The sequence below is a fragment of the Malania oleifera genome, chromosome 10 (assembly GCF_029873635.1).
Source record: "Malania oleifera isolate guangnan ecotype guangnan chromosome 10, ASM2987363v1, whole genome shotgun sequence".
In the NCBI taxonomy this organism is placed as follows: domain Eukaryota; kingdom Viridiplantae; phylum Streptophyta; class Magnoliopsida; order Santalales; family Ximeniaceae; genus Malania; species Malania oleifera.
In genome coordinates, this window is record NC_080426.1 from 10,115,126 (window position 1) to 10,139,573 (window position 24,448).

The window sequence follows — 24,448 nt, forward strand, 5'->3', positions numbered from 1 at the left end:
TGATTTGAGTTTACAAAATGTCGCAAGTATTCTTCCAGCATCCCATTAAAATGTTCGGTTTGACCATCTGTCTGCGGGTGGTGGCTGGTGGACAGATTAAGGTTTGAACCCATCAAGCGAAAAAGTTCACCCCAAAATCCCCCAGTGAATTTGACATCCCTATCACTGATTAGGCGTTCTAGAACACCACAATATTTCACCACATGCTTGAAGAATAGCTAAGCTGTCTTCTCTGCTGAACATGGCTTTGAAATTGGTACGAAAGTTGCATACTTTGAAAACCGATCTATCACCACCAGAATTGTGTCATACTCCTTTACTTTTGGCAATGAGGAAATGAAGTCCAAAGAGACACTCTCCTATGGGCTTGCAGGTACGAGCAATGGCTCCAACAGACCTGAAGTCTTCTTTCTTTCTACTTTGTCTTGTTGACAGATCAAGCAAGTGTTGGTATAACTCATCACATCATCTTGCATATTCGGCCAATAGTATCCATATGTAATCAATGCATGAGTTCTTCGCCATCCGGGATGTCCAGTCCACAATGTATCATGGCACATAGACTCTCCTGCCTTTAGTCATTATTAGCTTATTTTCTATCCAGAATTGTCATGTCTTCCTTTCTTCTATCAATTTGCTCAATGTCTGCGCCTGCTGGTCTGTACTTAAATATTCCCTGATAAGATCTTTCAAAGGTAACGCCACCCTCCTAGTTGATATATAACTTATGAGTTTCATTGCTACCAATTCGGTTTTTCTGCTTAAAGCATCGGCCACTTCATTTGTCTTCCCTACCTTGTATTCAAAATCAAAATTAAATTCAGCTACCTTTTCCTGCCAACAGGCTTGTTTTGAGGTTAGTCCTGGTTGTGACAAGAAGCGAGTAACTGCCATATTATCGGTTTTTACCACAAATTTGGACCCCAAGAGATAGTGCCTCCACACCTGAAGACAGTGTACCACAGCAAGAAGCTCATTTTCCAGTGCTGTATAGTTTCATTCGGCACCGTTAATTTTCTACTTTCAAAAGCAATTGGATGCCCTTCCTGCAAAAGAACTCCCCCTAATGCAAAGTCTGAGGCGTCTGCTTGTACTTCAAATGACTTTGTCACATCAGGAAGGATTAGCACAGGATCTCTTACAATCTTTTCCTTTAATACAACAAATGCTGTTTGACATTCTTTTGACCACCCCCATGGTACCCATTTTCTCAATAAATTTGTTAACGACACAACTCTTCTAGAGTACCCCTCTATAAACTCTCGATAGTAGTTGGCTAGCCCCAAGAAGGATCGCAGTTCTCTAACAGATGTAGGTGCTCGCCATTCATTGATGGTTTGTACCTTTGCTGAATCCATCCGTATTTGACCCTCTTCAATGATATGCCCTAAGAATTTAATACGCTTTTGAGCGAAAGCATACTTCTTCCCTTTTACATATAACTGATTTTCTCTGAGTTTTAGAAAGACCTGCTGAAGGTGATCTTTATGCTTTGCTAAGAATGCGCTGAAAACCACTATGTCATTAAGGTAAAGGACTACAAATTGATCAAGGTAGTCTCGAAAAACCTGATTCATTAAAGTACGAAAGGTAGCAGGTGCATTTGTTAACCCAAAAGGCATGACAAGGAATTCAAAGGCTCCACACCGGATGACATAAGTGGTCTTAGGTTCATCTCCCTCTACAATGCGCACTTGGTGCCCGATCTCAAGTCCAGTTTAGTGAAATATTTAGTCGTACTTAACTGGTAAAAAATATCGGCAATCAACGGAATGGGATACTTGTTGCGAACCGTCACCTTATTAAGAGCTTGATAATCTACACACAAACGCAAACTTCCATTTTGTTTCTTCTGGAATAACATTGGGGCCCCAAAATGTGCTTTTGATGGGCGGATGAATCCTATTGCTATTAGATCATTTAATTGCCTTCTAAGTTTAGCTAACTTAGGCGGCGCCATTTGATAAGGGGAACGTGCTGGCGGTTTTACCTCTGGCAAAAGCTCAATTTCGTGGTCAATTTGTCGTCGATGTGGTAAAACCCTGGGTAGCTGTTCTGGGATTACCTCCTTCCTTAATTTCAACCGAATAGTTGTCTATTTCTTCATTTTCTGAAACTACCGGTAGAATCACGAAAGAAGGTTCTCCCCTTTTTACTCCTTTCTCGAACTGGAGGGCTGAAAGTAACTTCCTCTCATCGAAAGTGTTGTAGGCTACGGGAACCGCACATGGTGTATCTCCCATTATCACAAGGCAACCCGCAGTTGGGATCGGCATTGAGCGTGTCACTTTAAGAAAATCCATCCCCAATACTATATCAAAATCATCGAGGGGTGCCACCAAGAAATCAATTGTTCTAGACCACAATCCCATTTGGCAGGCTACTTTAGGTGCCACTCCCACTGTGGTTAACGCTTCAAAATTTACTGCTTTCAACTTTCTCACATCCTTGTCTACTTGTAATTCTAACCGCTGAGCTTCTGTATCAGCAATGAAATTATGGGTGACCCCTGTATCAATCATGACCTTGATTTTCTTTCCATTCAGAAGTAGATCAACGTACATTAAGCCCTTTTCTTGAGACTTGTTGGTAACTACTTGGCGTTCTAATGCCCCCAAAAATCTCAATGCTCCCACCATATTCTGTTTTTCTTCTGGGGTTGCTGTCGGGGTTTCGGTTTCCCCTCAAAGGGCCTTTAGAGCATTCAAAGCCTTTTCTTTAGGGCACTCCGCCACTCGATGTGGTCCCATGCAAAGGAAACACGAGACCGGCAACCGATGCTCCCCACCACCTGTTCGACCGCCCCTCCACTCCTTAGTCATGGGCGCTCTTCTATCTTTCCAAGAATTATTTATTTCCTTGTCCCTTCCCCTATTTGTGGGCTTATACATTTTATTGGGCCTGAAATCATTATTGGCAGACATTGGGAAATTTCGCTTTCCAGAATTATCTGAAAAATCATCCAACCGTTCCGTAGCGGCAAGGGTGGAAGATAGGTCACTAGCTCCTTGACAGCATAGTTCATTCTTCGGCTATTTCTTCAAACCCTGGAGAAAATGAAATAGCCTATCTGATTCGGTCATGTCTATGATGTCTAACATCAAGGCTTGATATTCCCGTACATAACTCCTTATTGAGCTGGTCTGTTGCTATTCCATTACTTTACACCGTGCTATGTACTCTACATTTTCTGGATAGAATTGGGTTTTCAATGCCTATTTCAACCCCTCCCAGGTATTAATGACGCATTTATTGTGCTGGATATCATTCCATTTAGTTCTCCACCACAATTTAGCATCCCCAACAAGGTATACGGTTGCCATATTTACTCGATCTGCCTCCAGATCAGCTCGTGAACACATGAAGTAGTGCTCCATATCAAAGAAGAAATTGTCCAGTTCCTTTTCATTTCGAGTACCCCCAAAACTTTTAGGTTCTGGTACCTTTAATCGAATACCCTCACTTGGTTCTGCATGCGGCCTTCGGGCTATCTGCGTCACTGCATTCACTTTCACTGTCATCTCTTGTAAATCCCTCTAAACCTGGTCCACAGTACTCTAGACATTGCCCATCTCCTTCAAATTTTCCATTAAAGCACTGATGGACTCCTTCACATTTTCTGCATGGAAATCGAAATTATCCGTTAGCTCCCGTAAGGAGGTCTCAAGCTCTATTGGCTCTCCCCGTTGGGATGTTAGAGATGGCAATATGCCCTCAATATGTTCCAGCCTATTCTCAAAAGCTTCCAACAGCTCAATACTCCTATGGAAGGCCTCAAGCTTTATTGGCCTTTTCTCCAGGGATTTTACACGTGGAATGAATTTTTCAAGTTCCTCAATTCTCCCCTCAAATTGTGATACCCCATAGAGATTTCCTCTAGGGTTTTCTTCGGCGGCCTCAAGCTCTATTGGCACGTCTTTCTCCTTTATTAATTTTGCCACCAACCCTTGGAGTTCATAGCACGTTGTCTCCAAGGTTACAAGTTTTGTCTCAAGCGCCTCAATGCGCTCTACTTTTCCAGACTTGTTTCTCATGTTACCACTTATGGTGCTCGCACACACTGTGCTCTGATACTGATACCAACTGTGACGGACCCCCAAAATAGGACTCAAGTAAGGGTCGCGGCACTCGTTGAGAGCTCTCCCCCAACGAGTTAGCCAATAATCACCCGTTCAAGCTTGCAAGCACGAGCACCAGGTGAGTCTCAATACTCAAGAGAAACAAGGAACAATATGATATCACATGAGCAAGATATTCACATACACAGAATAAGACTACAACAATCAGGTATATCACAATCCATGGCAACAAAACACTATAATGAAAAGGACTTGTTGTATTATTCAGTTCCAAGAGAATAACCATACAAATGTTAACACATATAATCGTAGATTCATTCTAAATCTCTGGAGAATACAATTAGAGTAGTATCTCTCTCCCCCTTTTCCCCATTACATTGTCACTCCCTAACACCAAGCATAGTCATATCTGTTATGATTGTGCAATCTCCACCAAATGCACATGCGTATGGGGCCCATTTATTTCAACTCATGCATGGTGAGGACTAGTGTGACCGTGCATAGTTTAAGTGTCTCATTCCAATTTTAGTAAGGTATTGTTTGCTTTGGCCCGTTTGTTGTCATGGTTTCGACCAAGGCTTCTCATGATGTTGAAACTTACTCTGTCATTATATGACATCTCCCTAGTAAATGTCAGGTGATCATGATTGGCTTTCTCAGTCTCATCTAGTCTCGGACATCCTTGTTAGGGTGGTCCACCTCTATAAGCGAGCGAACTATGATCCTTCCTCAAACTTGCTAAATTTGAGAAATGTATATTCTAGAAAAAGAACTGTGTTTTTAACATATCTCTCAAAAAAGGACCAAAAGTGTTTTGGTCTCAATCAATGTTTTAAAAAGCTAAGGCATAAGACGGGGCGCTCTAACCCTTAAGAGGTGAGGCGTAAGCCTTAAGGCGTTGGGGCGTAAGCCTTTTGAGATTTTATTTTTTAGATAAAAATACGTAAATAAGTTATATATTTTAATAATAAAGAAAATATTAAGAAAATCACAAATATAATGTAAATAAAAAAAATCAAATATAATTTGCAAACTACTTGTTGGCCATTAAAAAAAAATTGCTTAAATTCATTACATAAATCATGACAAGAGATAGTTATAACATTACAAAGTTCAAATTATTTTTCAAGACCTAAGATACAACTCAATTTTTTTGAAAAGGTTGAGGTTCAAGAGTTTTAGAAATGAACTCATGTTATATCATTCCTTTTATATAAACATGGAATCAATATTTTCTAACCAAATCTTACTTGAGAATTGCACACCCAAAATGCGTTACTCTCAAGTGAAAAGGCGCAAAAGGCGTGCCTTTTTGTACAAATGCGTAAGCTTCAGCGTGTAATGCGTTTGCCTTTTTGGGATTTGGTATTTTAGATTGAGCCTCAAGGCATTTTAGGCTTGCCTTGCCTTAAGGCAAGCCTCAAGGCGAGCCTTGATTTAGCCTTTTAAAACATTGGTCTCAATTTTGTTTGACAACTTCTGATGATCTCAATCAGAAAATATATCTGTTCTCTCGAATGTGACCAAGTCCTTTGAATTTCAAATACTGCTTCTGAATTCGCTTGGAGTTCTCTTGCACGAGGGACAAGTAGTTGCTTTTGAAGGTTGAAACTAAGAGATGTAGAATGGAACTACTTCACACGAGAGAGGTACTAGCGGTACACTGCCTTAGGATTAGCTCCACTATTGAAGTATCTATTGGGATACAAATTTGTGGTGAAGACGAACAATGTGATAGCCACTCATTTCATATCTTAACCTGGTGAAATTCGAAAGCAAGAGGCCTTGCAGTGGCATCAAAGATCAGATGGGTAAAATTGTAATAATCACAACATTGGGTGTGTACTAGAAAATATAGGCCATATAAGGATGAAGTAGGTTTCACCGTTTTAGACTTGAAAGGCGCCTTTTATGGGGCAAAACTGAGACTGATTGGCCAAAACGGATAATACAACACCAGAATTGGGCTGAAATCTTTACACATAGCACCCCTTGAAGGCCTATACATAAAATCAACTACTTGGGAAAATGCCTAAACTTGGACCTATGTTCAAAAAAAATAAATGCCATGAGGTCAAATCTGCACCAAAATAGATGAAATATAACGTGGCATCCTTGTTGAAATTTGGATATCGTGATCGAATAAATATTACTAGTATAAGACAGGAAATGAGTATGTCTGAAAATCAGCTTGGTTTTATGCTGGGGACATTGCCCATATATCTCTTGAGAAGATTAATGGAAATATTTTAAGAACAAGAAGAGGGATTTTTGTGTGGCTTTATTGAGTTTGAGAAGGCTTGTGATTGGGGTAGCCGGGGCAGTTTTTTGGTAAATTCTGGAAAGAAGGGGGCAGCAAGGAAGTGTATAGTGGTAATTAAGTATGTAAATAATGGGGTTGATGCTATAAAGTAGAAACTTCCAAGAGGTCAGGCAAAATCAATGTTAGATGTCAAGAAAATCTTGAATCATGGTCTTTATTTGATGCTGGACTGATTTTGACAATATGTAAGGTACTCGTTATCTTATTTTTATTTACTATTGAAGCTTTTGAGATCATGTTTTGAATTTTCTGAGTGTAAACACAGGATGTGAACCATAAACCCCTATTGCCCCCTTTTAAACCAAAAGACATGATTGGGTTAAGATCCCATATCTGGTATCCAGAAACCAAAATCACATAGAATATAAATTCATTGCTTACCTAATCAATGGTCACAAAAGACTATGGCATGGGTTAATTCAGTGCCGTAGCACATAGTACTTGAACATTGGCTCAAGGAATTTTCTTTACCCCTTCTTTCCCTGAAAAGCAGGGTCACCTTGCACTGGGATTATTCTGGTAATTTTAAGATTTACTATAAATTGTAGATTACACAGGAGTCTTGTTTAGTTCCTTTATGTACTTTGATTATTATTTGGGAGGTCTTTCAGTCAAATTTTGGTAATTTCACGTGTATCTTGGGTATAAAGTCCTTAAATGGGGATTAATGGGTCAGGTGGGTTCAGTTTTGGACTAAACCCTACGATGAAATGTTGTTGGTTTTTGAAAATCCTAAACTGGTCCTACTGCCAACCCCTAAAAGTGATGGGGTTGGGTTGAAAAGAGTTTGTTTTTTATTAGGCGGATTGGGCAGTCGTCTGATTAAACAAAAAATTAAATAAATAAAAAAAGCCGTAAACCTTGGTGAATATTGGAAGAATAATTCAAAGCAATCATAGATTCAGGAACCCCCTCCCCCCAAAACACACACACACACACACACACACACAGAAACTTAGATCTGATAGAAAAGAAACCAAATAAGGCGGGCAATCATAAATCCAGGAACCCCCTCCCCCCAAAAAACATACACACACACACAGAAACTTAGATCTGATAGAAAAGAAACCAAATAAGGCGGGCAAATCATAAATCCAGAAAAAGAGGGAAATTTGACATGAAAACTTAGTTATGATGAAACACGCACACGCACACACAGAGAAGGCAGTGATCAGAAAAGCCTTTGGGTGTTGAAGAATGTCATAGATATTCTTTAGATCAGAAAAACGCTTTGGGCGTTGAAGAATGTCATAGATGATCTTTATATCAGAAAAGCCTTTGTCTTGTTGTTGAGTGAATGATTTTGGTCTTGTACATGGGTCAGCATCCCCTTGATGCTTGCTAATGAATATTTTTCACTTTTGTAACAACAACAACAATAGTCATGTCATACCTCATTGCAATGCCTAATTATTCTCATAGTTTCCTACCTTTGTGCCCTCAAATGGCTCTAGCTGACCACCAACCCATGTTGTTGAAAATCTCAACCTAATCTGCCTGTCCTACCCTTAAAACAGATGGGCATGGGTTGAGAAGTGTGGATTTGTTATCAAGCAGATTGAGCAGTCATCTGATTAAACAAAAATCAAGTTGCCAATCTTGATGAATATTGAACAAAAACTTCATAGCATTCATTCAGCCCAAAAAAAATAAATGCAGGAGCTTAGGTCTGATGGAATAGACACAAGTTATGGCAGGCAAACAATTGAAACAATTCAAGCACCTCCTTGCTGTATCTCTCTCTTTTTTCTTTTTTTTTACAATTCCTTTTATGTCTTTTTTTTTTTTTTTTTTAAAAGAAAAGAAAAAGATGATTTCATTAGAAAAGAAAGAATATACGATGAGGAGTATAGGTCCTACACTTCAAGAATGTTATTTAGGCTTCATTTTTCCGTTTACTGGTTGCAACATATTCTTAAGAAAACCATTGATTTATGTGCATCTTCTTTTAATGGTTTTTTAGCCAATGTTGAACTGTAAGATGTTTATGTGATTTTCTGTAACTTTATTTCATTTACTATGTTCTAATTGTCATATGATGGGTATAATAATTTAACAGAGACATTTTGGTCATTTTTCATGGATATTTATGTATTATATTTTTGAATTCATCCTGTTTGTATGTTTAGCTGTTAAAAAAATAGTTTCAAGGTGTTTGTGTTTATGAAATTTTGTGGAAAAATATTGTATGCTCATTCTCGAAATGTTTATAGTTGTCTGTGAAGTTGCTTTTGTAATTTTAGATGTTTTCCAATGCAGTATTCTCTTGCAAATTCAAGGGAGGAAAGGAGAAATCTTTATCTGGTTCTTTTTGACTATGTTTTGCATCAAATAAATGAGGCGTGCATGGCTACTGGAGTCTCTGAATATAGCGATGATGAGATTCAACCGATTGCTACACTGCTTAAACTTGTAGATGCACCAGAAGCTTTTTATATTTCTGTTAAGCTTGGGGTGGAAGGCATTGGAGAAATTTTAAGAAGATCAATTTCAAACACATTGTCTAGATATCCAAACAGTGAACGCCTAAATATGGTAATGTTCGAAATGTTTGTGTTTTCGCACATCTGTGCTTGTGCATGTTTCCTATACTCTCTTGGAAGGAGTTATATTAGTATGCTTTTTGAAAGGTCTATGTGCTCCTAAAAATAAATAAATGTAGTTTGATAGTTCAAAATTGTGGTAGGGAGTTTGCTATAGCCTATAATATGCTTCATCTGATAAAATTGACATTTATTCTTGACGGAACTATGGAAAAGTGGGAGAATCAAATTCCACTCCTAAAGCTGCATCTCTGCATGTTTGTGCTTGTGACACTACTCTCTGGAAATGTGATGACCTCAAGTATCCAGCTTTATTTTTGAATTGATGAACACTGCACTTCTGATTTTAGCTTTGATAGTAAACAAATGGCCATGAAGAACAGCATACAAGAATAAATATATGCTTGCTACTGTCATTTGGAGGCACATTATTTTTTTTTCATAGAAAAAATGTCAAGATGCCTCTAGGCATGTAAACACATCAGTGTTAGTGTTCAAACCCTTTTATACATGTATGGTGTGTGTGTGTGTGAATGTGTATTTCACGTGCCTAGCTTTAACCTTCCATTTTCCAATAATCCAAGCTATGTAATGGATTAGGACCTGGTTGTGTGTAGGCCTGGTTGTCTGGACCTTTTCATTTCTATCGAATAAATAAATAAATAATAAACACTCATACGGGTATTCGAGTTGAGTCAACACATGGGATGCTCAGACTCAGCTTGACTTTGAAGAGCTCGAAGCTCAACTCATACTCGATTGATATCAAAGTTGCTAAAACTCAAGATTGACTCAACTACAAGTTTTTAAAATTTAAGCTCGACTTGATTAAGCTCAATTTAATTATAAAACAATAATAAATGCATGCATATAATATTAAGTATATGTATGAATATATAATAAAATTACCAAAGCTCTAGTAAGCTCGATTAGACTCGCAAGCAGTATTTCAGAACTTGATTTGACTTGTCAAGCTACCTGAGTAGCTTAAACTTAACTTGAATTTGAGTAGAATTGGGTTGAGTGAAGATATACAAGTCAAGTCGGAATAGCTCACAAGATGACTTGACTCACTCCTAAACATGCAATCTTTGCACAAACATGAACAATGACTATGTGGGCATTTCGTTAAAATTCGGTGCCAAGTGCTGATATTGAATTCAAAGATGTTTCTAAGAATCGGTTTTGATTTACAACTTAAATCAATCACTGAATTTGAATATGAAATTATCCTAACTATTTGGTATCTAATATCTGAATGTGTTATTTTCCAATTTTAACCCTGTGAATATATATTTCATTTGGGTATTTTTTTTGTCATTTTCATTTTTCATAATAAGTAAAAATGAAAAAGAGACTATTTTTTTCATGTACCAAATCAGATGGGAGTATGTTTGATATCAAACATCTCTATTTAGATCAAACTAATGCTACCTACGTGTACACATCAGCATATAACCAAGAAAGGCTGACCTTTCTGCCTATTCCCGTCTTAACATAATTCATCTGTTGTAATTAGACTGTTTAGTGTAAGAGATTTTCTTTTCCTTTTTTTTTTTTTCCACGGGGAGGGGGGGTGGGTGGTGAATGGATCCACATCCTCCCACTTTTGTAAGAGCATTAACTTTTATGATTATTGCTGATCTAGCTAGCAGCCTAGGAAGCTTGCTGCAAGGGGAGCGGATGTGAATTGTGTTGATACAAAAAATTAAACAATGGCCAGTGCAATTCGAATTCAATGACAAAAAATAAAGTTGTCTCACACTAGTGATAAGGACCATAACAGTAAAGGAGATAAGGTAGACACAAACAAATTATGGGTTGGCCCAATTTGTTGCCTACATTCAAGTAAATATCATAAAAGTAAAAATAGATATATATGTAAAGATTATAAAAGTAACCCCGAAAGGGAACTCCCAAATACAGAAAAGGCTTTCTCAATTGTGCTAACCAACTTTTGTTCAAAATCACCTCAGAAAACTAAAACTGAAGGGAAGCTTGACTTGACCATATAAGATAACTAAAACTAAAGCGAAGCATCAACATCAAGTAGCTAATGTGCTTGCAGTATGACCATATTCACAACACTCAAGCATGAACATAGTTTTAGCATAACTTTTTATTATCATGAAAATTAGTTATGAAACCTTGGGACTAGCTGTTATTTTTATTTTCCCTGTTTTATCATTTTGATTGCACAGATCTTTTTCTACTTCTTGTTTTAAGTTTCACAGTGATAATTCTGGCTTGTGGCTGTGGATTTATTTCTTACCAGTTATATGAACTTTATAATTCATGCTTGGAAATGTTTTATTAAAAGTCAATTAGCTACAGTTTCATTAATTTTGCTGCTATCTGAAGTTCAGTTGTCTGTGCAGCTCCTGGAGAAGATTACTGGGAAGCTTGATTCAATTATAAGTTCATTTACTCATTTAGATAAAGAGTTCTCACATATGATAGAGATAACAAAATCTTGCAAGTTTTTGAGTCACATTGAAGATTTGGGAAGCAGTTTTGGCATGAAGGCAAAGCTCTCATGGGCTACTTTACATTCTCTTCTTCATTCAGAAAGAAATCCTTGCCGTCAGAATGCATGCATCTGGTTGGGTGATTTACTCATTGCTGAAATTAGTGAAGAAAGAAAAGCAACTATATGGTCAAATATCAAAAACTTGCAGCAACAAATTACCCGAGCTGGGGTTCATGATTCTTCAGTTGCTTCTGATATTCCTTTATCCATTTGTCTTTTGTGTGGGCTTTTGAAGTCAAAACACAACTTGATCAGATGGGGCTTCCTATTTGTGCTAGAGAGGCTTCTCATGCGATCTAAATTTTTGTTAGATGAGAAAGAGCTACAGCATACAAGTAGTAGCGAAGAAGTAGTTGGACATGTTAACACAGATAGTCGCCTCGAGAAAGCAAATGCAGTGATTGACATTATGAGCAGTGCTTTGTCATTGGTGGCCCAGATAAATGAAACAGATCGCATGATTATTTTAAAGGTATTTTACTGTTTTTAGAACCTAGATCCTGTTCAGGCTGCTAGGATGATTTCCAGTATAAAATGTGTTACATGAAAGCAGGGAGGTTTGACCTGCTGTGGATTCTTCTAAGATGTAGAATTTACTTGATCACATGGACTTGCTGTTATTTATTTTATTTTTTTTATTTTATGATCTGAGAAGAAACTCATTGAGTTATTTGCAATTTAGTGTTTTACAAAGAAAATTTACTTGAACATGAATAATCTGTTGGTCTTGTTTTTGTAGGGAGGGTGGGGGAAAGGTAAAGAAATTGTGATCTTCTTTATTAGACCCAAGAAATCAACAACAATAACAATCCTTAAGTCCCATTAGGTGGGGTTGGGTATATGAATCATTTTCTGTCAATTCACTCGATCAAGGGAATTTTCTTCGACTAACTTAAGAGTTGTTAAATCTTTCCTCACTACCTCATTCCAAGTTATTTTAGGTCTATCCCTCCTTCTTCTAGTACTATTAAAAATAACTAGCTCGTTCCTCCTTACTGGTGCTATGGTGCATAACTTGGTCTGTGTTTTAAATATGCAAACCATCTAAGTTGTCCCTTATACCAATGCTGTGCCTAACTTATTGCAAATATGTCCCTTTATTAATTTATCCTTTATGTTATACGACCTTGACATGCCATTTTGGACACGTTTACTTTTTGAATATGTTGTTTCTTAGTTGTCCAACATTCTAATCCATATAGCATGTTTGGTCTTATAGTCATCCTATAAAACTTTCCTTTTAATTTTAATGGCATTCTACGATTGCACAACACTCTTGAAGTTGTCCCCCATTTTACCCAACTAGTGTTGTTGATTTCTTGATTATCAATTTTAATCTTATATTCTATATTCCTCCTTAAATGGCTGAAATTACATTTCATATATGTTATCTTCATATCTTGTTTCTACTTATCCTAAAGCCTTCAAACTCTAAGGTTGTTCTCCAAAGTTCTAACTGAAATCCCCCCCCCCCCTTCTTACTTTCATCAATCAAAATAATATCATCTGCAAACAGCATACACCATGGGATCTCATTTTGAATATTCCTAGTAGTTCGTCAATCACTACAGCAAACAGTAGGGGATCAAAGTAGAGCGTTGATGTATGCCTATTGTGATTGGAAATTCTTTAGACTCTCCTCCTACAAACCTAACACTAGTTGTTACTCATATCCTTAATAACATCAGTATATCTGCTGCATACTCCCTTCTTATCTAAAACCCACCAAAGAACTTCTCTAGGTACTCATCATATGCTTTCTCCAAGTCAAAAAAAATCATATGCAAGTCCTTCCTAAAATTTTCTATTAATCTTCTTAGTATATATAGATAGATTCTGTTGTCGATCCCTCAGGCATAAAACCAAATTGATTCTCATTATTAGACCCAAAAAGTAGGTAATGAATCATGATCCATTTGGTTTATTGCACAAATATTTCTTGTGTCATTAGTCCATTGTTAAAAAGTTAATGTATCATATAATGTTACTATTTTTTCTGTTTAGTGCTCGCTCATTTTAGTGGAGAAGATAAGGTAGTTGGGGGTCTTTCAATAGCCATATTGTAATTTGCATCACTCTCACTCTCCTATACCTTTTTCTGCTTGTGAACAGATGTGTGACATTCTATTTTCTCAATTATGCCTGAAAGTCCTCCCAGCATCTGCAACACCTTCTACAGATGTAATACAGCAGGGGAAAATTTTTGGTCGTTCAGATGAAAGTAAAAAAACCAAAGCAGGGGAGTGCACCATTCAACAGGAAAACTTTGGCATGGAGGAACCTATGGAAAAAATTGTTGACAGATTTGGCTGTAATGGTGGAACTCTAAATTGTGAGACAGCATCTATGGCCGCACTGCTTCTCCAAGGGCAGGCAATTGTTCCCATGCAGTTGGTTTCACGTGTTCCTGCTGCTTTGTTTTACTGGCCATTGATTCAGCTTGCTGGTGCAGCAACTGACAATATTGCATTGGGCGTTGCTGTTGGTAGCAAAGGAAGAGGAAACCTACCAGGTGCTACATCAGACATCCGGGCTACCCTTCTTTTGCTTCTGATTGGTAAATGCACTGCTGATCCTGCTGCTTTCCAAGAAGTTGGTGGAGAAGAATTTTTTAGGTAATTCTGAATTTCTTGCCCCCTAGGAATGAATTTTCCTTAGTTATTGTATGTTAGATAAGTGAACAAAAGTTCGCCTGGGTATTCGGCAGGGAGCTTTTAGATGATACAGATTCAAGGGTGGCATATTACTCCTCAGCATTTCTTCTTAAGGCAAGCATGCTGTCCTGTTTATCACTCTGATGACTGTTAATTAATTAGAGTCCTATTTTTTCTTGAAAATTGATTTAAAACTTGGTCTGCAGAGAATGATGTCAGAAGAACCTGAAAAGTATCAACGCATGCTTCAGAATATAATTTTTAAAGCTCAGCAGGTGTGGTTATCATTCAGTGTTTTGCCTAAGGTTACAGAATTGTTACGCATTATTAGAGTTCTTAATTTATTATTATATTTTTTAATAATTTTGCATTGTACAAAAAAGGCATAGGTATGATTGCAGGATGTGATTCTTTACTTATTCTATTTTTAGGTACTAGAATCTTTCAATATTCTGAAGAAAGAAAATAGGATTTTCTGATATGGCAGCTCCTTTTTAAATTAAAAAAATTACTAGCAATAGCAGACTGAGAAAATCAATCATGAGATCTTGTATAATATTAATAAATTGATTCCGTGAAAAGTAATGGACGTTTCTTTTCTCGTTGGTACTACTTTCTCATTGTAGCATAGACTTGTGCTGGTGGTGCATGTACCATTCCCAATAGCTGCATGGAGTTTTTGTAGCATCAAACATTTTGATGTCAGAGTGTCAATCTTTTGCATCATTATCATGCTTTGAACAGACAGAACACCTGCAGACTGGCAGCCAGTTTTAACTATATATATGCTTTATGACATGCTTGATAATTAAGTTCTACCCATTGGCTGCATCAGAAGGTTTCTTTGTTCTAGTCCAGTCTATTTGTTACCATCTATTGCAAGTCTATTGGTAACGTTTGAGTTCTAGGAAAAGATCACAACTTTATGCCTGTAAGATAGGAAGAAAATGACTGGGTGATGCAGAACAGTGAGTGGTTTACAGGGAAACAGAGAAATTAGGGTTTTTTTCTGTTTTTTTTGTTGGGGGAGCGGGCGGGTTGGGTTGGGATTGGGACATATATTCACTTGTCCTTTCGAATTGAACTGCTGTCTTTACATGATTTCCAAACACTAATTCTGAGGACAGATTAAAATACAAGGAAATTACAAAGAAACCTCTAAATACACATATATTTACCGACAAACCCCACGTATACATAAACCCAACTACTAAATGAATTTAACACATTTTTAGGTTTAGACCAGAACAAAATAAATCATTGCAAGAAGACTATGTAGTAGAACCTAAAGGAAGAAAATATAGTAAAATTTAAAGATAAAATGATCAAAGAAGGGGATAAGGGAGATGCGAACGATCTATGGAATAGGATGGTTGACTCTATTAAAAGTATAGCAATAAAGACTTTTGGTGAATCGAGGAATATCCTCAGGAGTTGGGATCAAGATATCCAAAAAGTCGTAAATACAAGAAGAATTTGGTACTTAACATAGGGAAATTGTAGACACAAAGAAAACCTTGAAAGTATAGAAGGCAAGAAAAGTTGTAAAAAGGACCATTAGTGAAGCTAAACATAATGCTTATAATAATTTATATACTAGGCTAGATACAAAAGAAAGAAAGGGACATATATAAACTTGGAGCTAGAGAAAGAAAATACAAAGATTTAGGTAAGGCAAAATGTATGAATGATGAGAATGATGATGTTCCTCCTAGTTAAAGAAGAAGACATAAAAGAGATGTGGCAAAGATACTTTAATAAGTTGTTTAATGAAAACCAAATTGAAAATTTGAACTTAGAATTGACAAATGAGGAAAATAATAAAAATATGAGATTTATCTATAAAATTAGAGTTGGTGAAGTAACGATTGCATTAAAAAAATGAAAGTGGGAAATCTATAGGACCAGATTGTCAAATATTTTGTGAATGACTGAATTTATTGGCCTTGAGTTCTGTATATTATATATAGACTTTACAAGAATGCTATACATAGAAAGTAAATAAGGTCTAGCATGATTCTAGCCCTATACAAGTAAACTATATTCTGTCAAGCCCTATACATGTAAACTAAATATATGCTAACTGTACAAAATAATGAATTGAAATATAAGGAAATAAATGTGGGCTAAAGTAAGGAAAAAAATCTTTTGCTTTGCTGTTTGCTGTTCTGTTCACAGCCCCCCCTCAAATTGATGTGGGTTGATCAACAAGCATCAATTTGCTACTTAGGAAGCAATGTCGATGATGAGTGAGAGCCTTGGTGAAGATATCCGCAATTTGTAATTCAGTGGAAATGTGTAGAAGAGTGATAATACGAGCTTCAAATGCTTCACAGATAGAGTGACAATCGACTTCAAAATGCTTCGTGTGCTCATGATAGACAGGATTGGTCGTGATCTGGATAGCACTCATATTATCGGCCTGTAAAGGTGTAGGATCAGTCTCGGAAAAATCTAGCTTAGGAAGCAAGACTCGAAGCCAAATAATTTTAGAACAAGTAAGACACATCGCCTGGTACTCAGACTCCGTCGATGACTTAGAAACTCTATCTTGCTTCTTACTCTTCCAAGAGATTAATGCATCACCTAAGAACACACACCAACCAGTGATGGAGCGATGTGTATCCGCACAACCAGCCCAATCAGCATCGCTATAAGCAGCAAGGTGAGTAGAATTGCCTGTAGGGAAGAATAAACCACGGGCATAAGTGCCTTAAACATAGCATATAATCCTACGAACAGGAGTCAAATGAAGATGATGAGGAGTCTGAAGAAACTGGCTGACTTGCTGTACAGCAAAAGAAATGTCTGGTCTAGTAATGGTGAGATAGACAAGACTACCCACCAACTTTCGGTATAAACTGGGATCAACAAGTATATCACCCTCCTCTTTGCAAAGCTTGACATTTAATTCCATAGGAGCATCAACAGAAGTACCCCCCCCCCCCCCCTCTCTTTCTGAAGGCTAGTCATGGCATCCAAGTCACTAGCATACTTATGTTGATTGAGTGAAATACCTGAGGGATTACGATTCACCTTAAGACCAAGAAAATATGTGAGACCCAAGATCTTTCATATGAAAGGACTCTGAGAGATGAGTCTTGAGCTGAGCAAGTAAAGCAGAATCGGAACTAGTAAGCACAATATCATCAACATAAACCAAAAGAACAACAATACCCATGTCTAATTCCCGAAGAAACAATGAAGTGTCATACTTGCTCTGTTTGAATGAAAATTGTTATAAAGTGGTGCGGAATTTATCAAGCCAGACCCTCGGAGCTTGTTTGAGACCATAAAGAGAACGACGAAGCTTACACACATGTGAAGTCGAAGAGGGTAACAAGCCCGGGGGTGGCTTCATATAAATACACTCTTTAAGATCTCCATGAAGAAAAGCATTCTTGACATCCATCTGATGTAGTGGCCACTCACTGGAAGCAGCAATAGCCAAAATTGTACGAACAATAGTCATCTTAGCCATAGGAGCAAAGGTCTCTTCATAATTGACACTATATTCCTGATTATTCCCAAGTGCAATAAGGCGAGCTTTGTAACGATCCAGACTTCCATCAGAATGGACCTTGACTAAGTAAACCCATTTACAACCAAGAGGAACAATGGTGGGGGGACAAGGCTCAATGTTCCAAGTGTGATTGGCCCTTAGAGCGGCGATTTCTTCCTGCATAGCTTGTTGCCAACAATCATGCTTGGCAGCGTGTCAGTAGGAAGTAGGAATATCTAAATTGGACAATGCAAAAGTAAGAGCTGAAACAGAGTTACCAGAACTTGAAGAGGGAAACCCATACCTGTACGGGGGTATAGACACTCGAGAATAGTGACGTACCCAAGGCTCTGGAGGTGCTGCAACTGACTGAATTTGGAGCGTGGTAGGATCATATATCGAATGAGCTATCGGAAGAGATTGTGGGTGGGGGCGCCGCATATACACTATACCTGGTTTAAAATGAGAACTGATTGGATGAGAATCTGAGAACTGCTCCTCAAAGGAGGGGAGAATCACAGTAGGAGAGGAGTGTACGGAGGACACAGGAAAGAAATGTTGATTTACAAAGAAAATAACATTCATAGAAATGCGTGTACGATATAATGTAGGATCCTAGCAAAAGAAATCCCTTTTGACACACATTGTATCCCAAGAATGCACATCGAACAGATTGAGCAGATAATTTATGTCGCTCATGAGGAGGTATATGAACAAAACATACACAACCAAAGGTTGCTTAACAAATAAACGGAAATAGGGAGGCTCCATTACTAGGACTTGAGAAGGTAAACGATTAATCAAGTAAGTAGTGGTTTTCAGAGCCTCAAACCAGAACAAGGATGGAGCAGAGGATTCCAGCAAGAGAGTATGGACCACATCTAGGAGATGACGATTTTTCCGTTCGGCTACTCCATTCTGTTGGGGAGTAGCAGGACATGAACATTGATGAATAATGCCTTTAGAAGCCAAAAATGCCTGAAACTCAGTAGACACATTCACCACCAAAATCTGTGTGTAATGTCTTAATAGAAGCAGAAAATTGATTGTCAACATACGCTAAAAACTCAGTGAAAGTACGAAAAACCTCAGGTTTAGAGCGAAGAAAGTAGACCCAAGTAAATCTACTATGATCATCAATGAAAGTAAAGTATTTAAATTTTTCATGTGAACTAATCGGGGAAGGTCCCCAAACATCACTATGGATAAGCTCAAAACACTGAGAAGCTCTACTAGCATGCAAAGGGAAGGAAAGAGTTTTGCTTTTACCAAGTTTGCAAGAGGCACACTCGAGATAAAGAAGAACGTTCTTTATTACCAATTAAACCAGAGTTCAATACATAAGATAAGATCTGAGTATTGGGACGGCCTAAATGACGATACCACACCATACTAAGATCTGGAAAATAATTACAAGCAAAAGACTTAATAGAAGAAATTGGAGAACGTGCTGGAATAGACAAAAGTAGTGAAAACAAGCGCTCCACTTTAGGTCCCTTCGCGATCGGCTCCCCCGTTACCTGGTCCTGCACAACATAACCATTACCAGAAAAATTAACAGCACAATTGTTATCAACTAATTGACCAACAGAAATAAGATTCGTGGAAAGCTAAGAAGCAAGAAACACATTAGTGAACTTAGAAGAGGCATCTCCGACAGCGGCTGTTGGAAAAGAACTGTCATTGGCAGTCTAAATAGAAGATTGACCAGCGTGGGCCGAACATGACACAAGGTAGTGGGATTATTTCTCATGTGATTCGAGGCACCCGAGTCCACATACCAGAGATTAGTAAAATTGTTACCTTGGAGCCCCATTGCTGATAATGCCGAAATTAGCATCTATTGCACCATTTCGGGTGTGCAGTAATTCGCTGGAGGAGGTGTAGGAACAGAGAAGTCACCTGGGAAGGTCCCCAAACATCACTATGGATAAGCTCAAAACACTGAGAAGCTTTACTAGCATGCAAAGGGAAGGGAAGAGTTTTGCTTTTACCAAGTTTGCAAGAGGCACACTCAAGAGATAAGGAAGAACTTTCTTTATTACCAAGTAAACTAGAGTTTCAATACATGAGATAAGATCTGAGTATTGGGATGGCCTAAACGATGATGCCACACCCTACTAAGACATGAAACATAATTACAAGCAAAAGACTTAATAGAAGAAATTGGAGAACGTGCTGGAACAGGATCAGCTCCCCCATTACCTAGTTCTGCACAACACAACCATTACCAGAAAAATTAATAGCGCAATTGTTATCACCTAATTGACCAACAAAAATAAGATTCGTGGAAAGCTGAGGAGCAAGAAACGCATTAGTGAACTTAGAAGAGGTTTCTCCGACAGCATCTCCTACAGCAGCTATTGGCAAAGAACTGCCATTGGCAGTCTGAATAGCAGATTGACCAGTGTGGGCCGAACATGACACAAGGTAGTGGGATTATTCATCATGTGATTCAAGGCACCCGGGTCCACATACTAAAGATTAGTAGAATTGTTACCTTGGAGCTCCATTGCCGATAATGTCGAAATTAGCATCTATTGCACCATTTCGGGTGTGTATTAATTCGCTGGAGGAGGTGCAGGAACAGAGAAGTCACCTGAAGAAGAGCCAGGAGCCGCAAACGTCACTGTGGGGAGTACACTAACAAAAGTCTAGAATGCCTGGGCCTAACAATTTTGTAGGCGGATACGACATTCTTTGATAATGTGACCCTTCTTCTTGCAATAAGAGCATAATTTCTTGGAACAATTAGCAGCGATATGTCCAAATTCTTTGCAGCAAAAACACTGCAAAGTGCTAGAATGCGCATGCAGTCCTTGTCGTTGAGCAGCATAAGCCATAGGGACAAAACCAAAACTACCATGAGATTGTGCCAGAGTAACTTGAGTAATATGCCATTGTTCTTCTTGAAGTAACTCACCAAAACAAACATCCAGAGAAGGAATAGGAGAGTGATTTAGCATAGACGAGCGAACAGATTCATACTTGGGGCAGAGTTTCATAAGAAACTAATCACGACGACTAGTCTCGTGAAGACGTTGAATAATGGGAAGAGAAGCCACAAGAACATCCGCAGTAACCAGATCATAATATTCATTCCAAAGAGTCAAAAACCCCGAATAATAGTCTTGGATGGAACGACTGTCATGTTGAAACATGGCAATCGCATGCTCAAACTGAAAACAACGGGCACCGTTATCTTGATGATATACAGTTTTTAAATAAGTCCACATGGATTGAGCAGTGCGATAAGGTCACAAGTTGGGGACAATATATGGCTCAACCAAGCCAAGAAGCCAAGACATAATCCGAGCATCAAGCACAGCCCATGAAGGACAAGCTGCGGACTCCTTGGATTTATCAGGATTGGGTGCACAATCTGTGCCATCAATATGACCCAAAAGATCTTTTTCCTTCAGAAAAGTTCAAACTGAAAAGTCCACGTAGAATAATTGTTGCCCGTAAATTTGGCACACATAGGTGCGGAATCCATGCTAAATAATGGAGAAAATCAAGAAGCCCCAAACAAACAGATTGTGCCAAAAGAAACAGACCACCAGAAAATCTAGAAACCCAAAATAAACAACGCAGGTACAAAGAAAAAACCAAGAACAACCTCCCTGCACTGAAAAATAAAATCTTGAACCAAAAAACTGCATTAAAAATTAAATCTTGAATCAAAGACCTGCTGTGCCGAGAAGATAAGTGCGAGAAACAGCAACAGAAAGCTGTTCCCTGCTTGCCGAGAGTCACAAACAGCAACAGATACTGGAGAAACAAGTGGCAAACCAGAAACCTGCTGTGCCTGCTTGCCAAGAGTCACAAGCAGCAACAGAAACTAGAGAAATAAGTGGCAAACCAGAAACCTGCTGTGCCTGCTTGCCGAAAGTCACCAACAGCAACAGAAAACTGTTGCCTGCTTGCCGAGAATCACAAGGACATAAACTGGAGGAATAAACCCAGAAACCTGCTGTGCCAACAGCCACGCAAGCACAGAAGTACCGAAAGAACAGAGAAAAAATTCCAGTAGAGAAAACAAAACCCCAACAGCCACGAAACCGAGAATACAAAAAATCGAAGGGGAAAAAAAACCTAGCAGTCGGCTGGCTCTGGTACCATGTCAAATATTTTGTGAATGGCCGAATTTATTGGCCTTGAGTTCTGTTTATTATATATAGACTTTACAAGAATGCTATACATGGGAAGTAAATAAGGTCTAGCATGATTCTAGCCCTATACAAGTAAACTATAATCTATCAAGCCCTATACATGTAAACTAAATATATGCTCAGTTGCTAACTGTACAAAATAATGAATTGAAATATAAGGAAATAAATGTGGGCTGAAGTAAGGAAAGAAATCTTTTGCTTTGCTGTTTGCTGTTTCGTTGACACAGATAGCATCCCAGTTGAAGTTGAAGTGTATAGTCAACAAATCTATTCAATACTATTATAAAAACCAAGAGGATGCTGGAGGAGTGGAGGAAAAGCACAATAAACCCTCATATATATATATATATATATAAAACCAAGGTGATATTCACAATTGTAATAACTACCCGGAATCAAACTTATGAACATATGATGAAACTTTGGGAAAGCTTAATTGAACAAAGAATAAGTTTAGAAACTAAAATCTTAGAGAATCAATTTGGTTTTATGCCTAAGAGGTCAGCAACAAAAGCTATTCATCTTCTTAGAAGGTTAATGTAAAAGTTTAGGAAAAAGAAGCGGGATTTGCATATAGTTTCTATTGACCTTGAGAAAGCCTATGATAAAGTACCTAAGGAAGTTCTTTAGTGGGTTTTGGAGAAGAAGGGAGAATGCAATAGATATACTGATGCCATTAAGGATATGTATGATAGAGCAACGGCTAATGTTAGGATTGAAGGAGGAGAATTTGAAGAATTTCTAATCACAATTGGGGTACATTAAGGTTTTTCTTTGAGTCTGTATCTTTTCGAATTAGTGATTGATGAACTCAATGGGAATATTCAAAACGAGATCCCATAGTGTATGTTGTTCGTAGGTGATATTGTTCTAATTGATAAAATTAAGAGCGGAGTAGAATATGAGTTAGAACTATGAAAAAAACTTGAGTCTAGACTTTTTAGAATTTAGTAAAATTAAGACAGAATATATGAAATGTAACTTCGGCCATATAAAGGGGAATATTAGAGATAAGATTAAAATTGATAATCAAGAAATTAATAGCTTGAGTAGATTTTGATATCTTGGGTCTATCATGCAAGCAAAAGGAGGGATTGAAGAAGATGTAATAGTTAAAGCAAGTTGGGTAAAATGGAATAGTACTTTAGACATGTGTTGTGATTGTAGAATACCCTTAAAATTAAAGGGAAAGTTTTATAGAACAGCTATAAGACCAGCCATGCTATAAGGATTAGGATGTTGGGCAACTAAGAAACAATATATCCAAAAATTAAAAGTTATCAAAATGCGAATGCTAATGTAGATGAGTGGTATAACTTTAAATGATAAATTAAGGAACAAACATATTCACAACGAGGAAGGCACAGCACTAGTAGAAGATAAGATAAGATAGAGGCGACTTAGATGGTTTGTGTGCTTGAAATGTAGGCCAAGTAGTGCTTCAGTGAGAAGTGAGTTAGTTATTGTTAATGATTGTAGAAGGGGTATAAAAGACTTGGAATGAGGATAGTGAGGAAGGATCTAATAGCACTTAAGTCAGAGAGAAAAATGCCCTTGATTGTGTGAAATGGCGGAAAAGGAAAACACCCTTGATGTTGTTGTTGTTGTACATTTAGGTTGAGACCCAACAATCTTTTGACTATTCCTTAAATTCGGCCTTCAAATTGTGTCAAAATGATTCTTCTCATTACCTACATCCTATCCTACATCACTGGGACAATTCAGCTCTTTTTATTTAGGCTTATAGCCCATATGTTGTTATTATTTGTTAGGCCGTCTAGACTCTAGTATACAGCTGAATTACATGTCAACTAACATCCCATGCTTTTGTGTTCCTATGCAGAGCAACAATGAAAAGCTGTTGGAGAATCCCTACCTTCAGATGCGAGGCATACTCCAGCTGTCAAATGACCTTGGAACCAGGTTGTGATCTGATTACTTGATTTTCTGCAAGTCAATTTTCTTGACTTGCTCGAGTAGCTTGACATTCATTACAACACACGCTCATGATGTTTTAGTGCTCAGCGTTATCTGGCCTAAGTTCAAAGTATGCATAATCAGAAGATTACTAATTTTCTGAGCTCACATGCAGTAGCTCTGGAAATTGGTTCCTTAATGTGATTCATGCTGGCTGAAATGTTAAGCTAAGCTTGAAGTATAACTTCCACTATGATAGTGGATGGTGCTCGCTAATTGTTTGTGGAATATTTTGCGGTTCAATGGTGACCTGTCTGGCTGTGGGTTTTGCACCAAGATAATAGGTAATGGTGAGCCATCCTGTGGCAGCTTTCCATACTCATATCCAAATTGTACATGTGTCTAATTTTGAATTGATGAGGAATTCCTGTATACGGTGAGAACTATGAAGCCCAACCTTCAGCTCAAGGGTTTTGAGCTGGAGATGTGAGACTGTCATTATAAAGTCAAGAGTGCCCAAGTCATCGCCAAAAGTTTATGGAGTTACCATTTATTCTGCTATTGGATGTTTCAGAACAGGAGACTGAATAAATCTTCAGGTACAATCTATCTTTGATAATAACAAATTATTCTCTTCCTTTTTGGCTTGTCCTATCTTGCTGTGCTGTATTTAAGGTTTGCAAAATTGTGTGCTATTTTGAGAAGTTTCGGTTCTTGGATTTATGATA

The 24,448-nt window shown here is 37.9% G+C and overlaps 1 protein-coding gene across 3 annotated transcripts in view; it reads left to right on the forward strand.

Annotated features, from left to right (window-relative positions):
- LOC131165551 (uncharacterized) overlaps nucleotides 1-24,448 on the forward strand; it is a 47,004-nt gene that overhangs the window by 21,938 nt on the left and 618 nt on the right. For all 3 annotated transcript variants that reach the window (XM_058123464.1, XM_058123462.1, XM_058123465.1), the window contains 6 exons: nucleotides 8,662-8,937; nucleotides 11,324-11,947; nucleotides 13,588-14,090; nucleotides 14,183-14,243; nucleotides 14,336-14,404; nucleotides 23,647-24,319. In XM_058123464.1, the coding sequence (XP_057979447.1) occupies nucleotides 8,662-8,937; nucleotides 11,324-11,947; nucleotides 13,588-14,090; nucleotides 14,183-14,243; nucleotides 14,336-14,404; nucleotides 23,647-23,733 (1,620 nt within the window). In that variant the 3' untranslated portion in view covers nucleotides 23,734-24,319. The remainder of the gene's footprint in view (nucleotides 1-8,661; nucleotides 8,938-11,323; nucleotides 11,948-13,587; nucleotides 14,091-14,182; nucleotides 14,244-14,335; nucleotides 14,405-23,646; nucleotides 24,320-24,448) is intronic.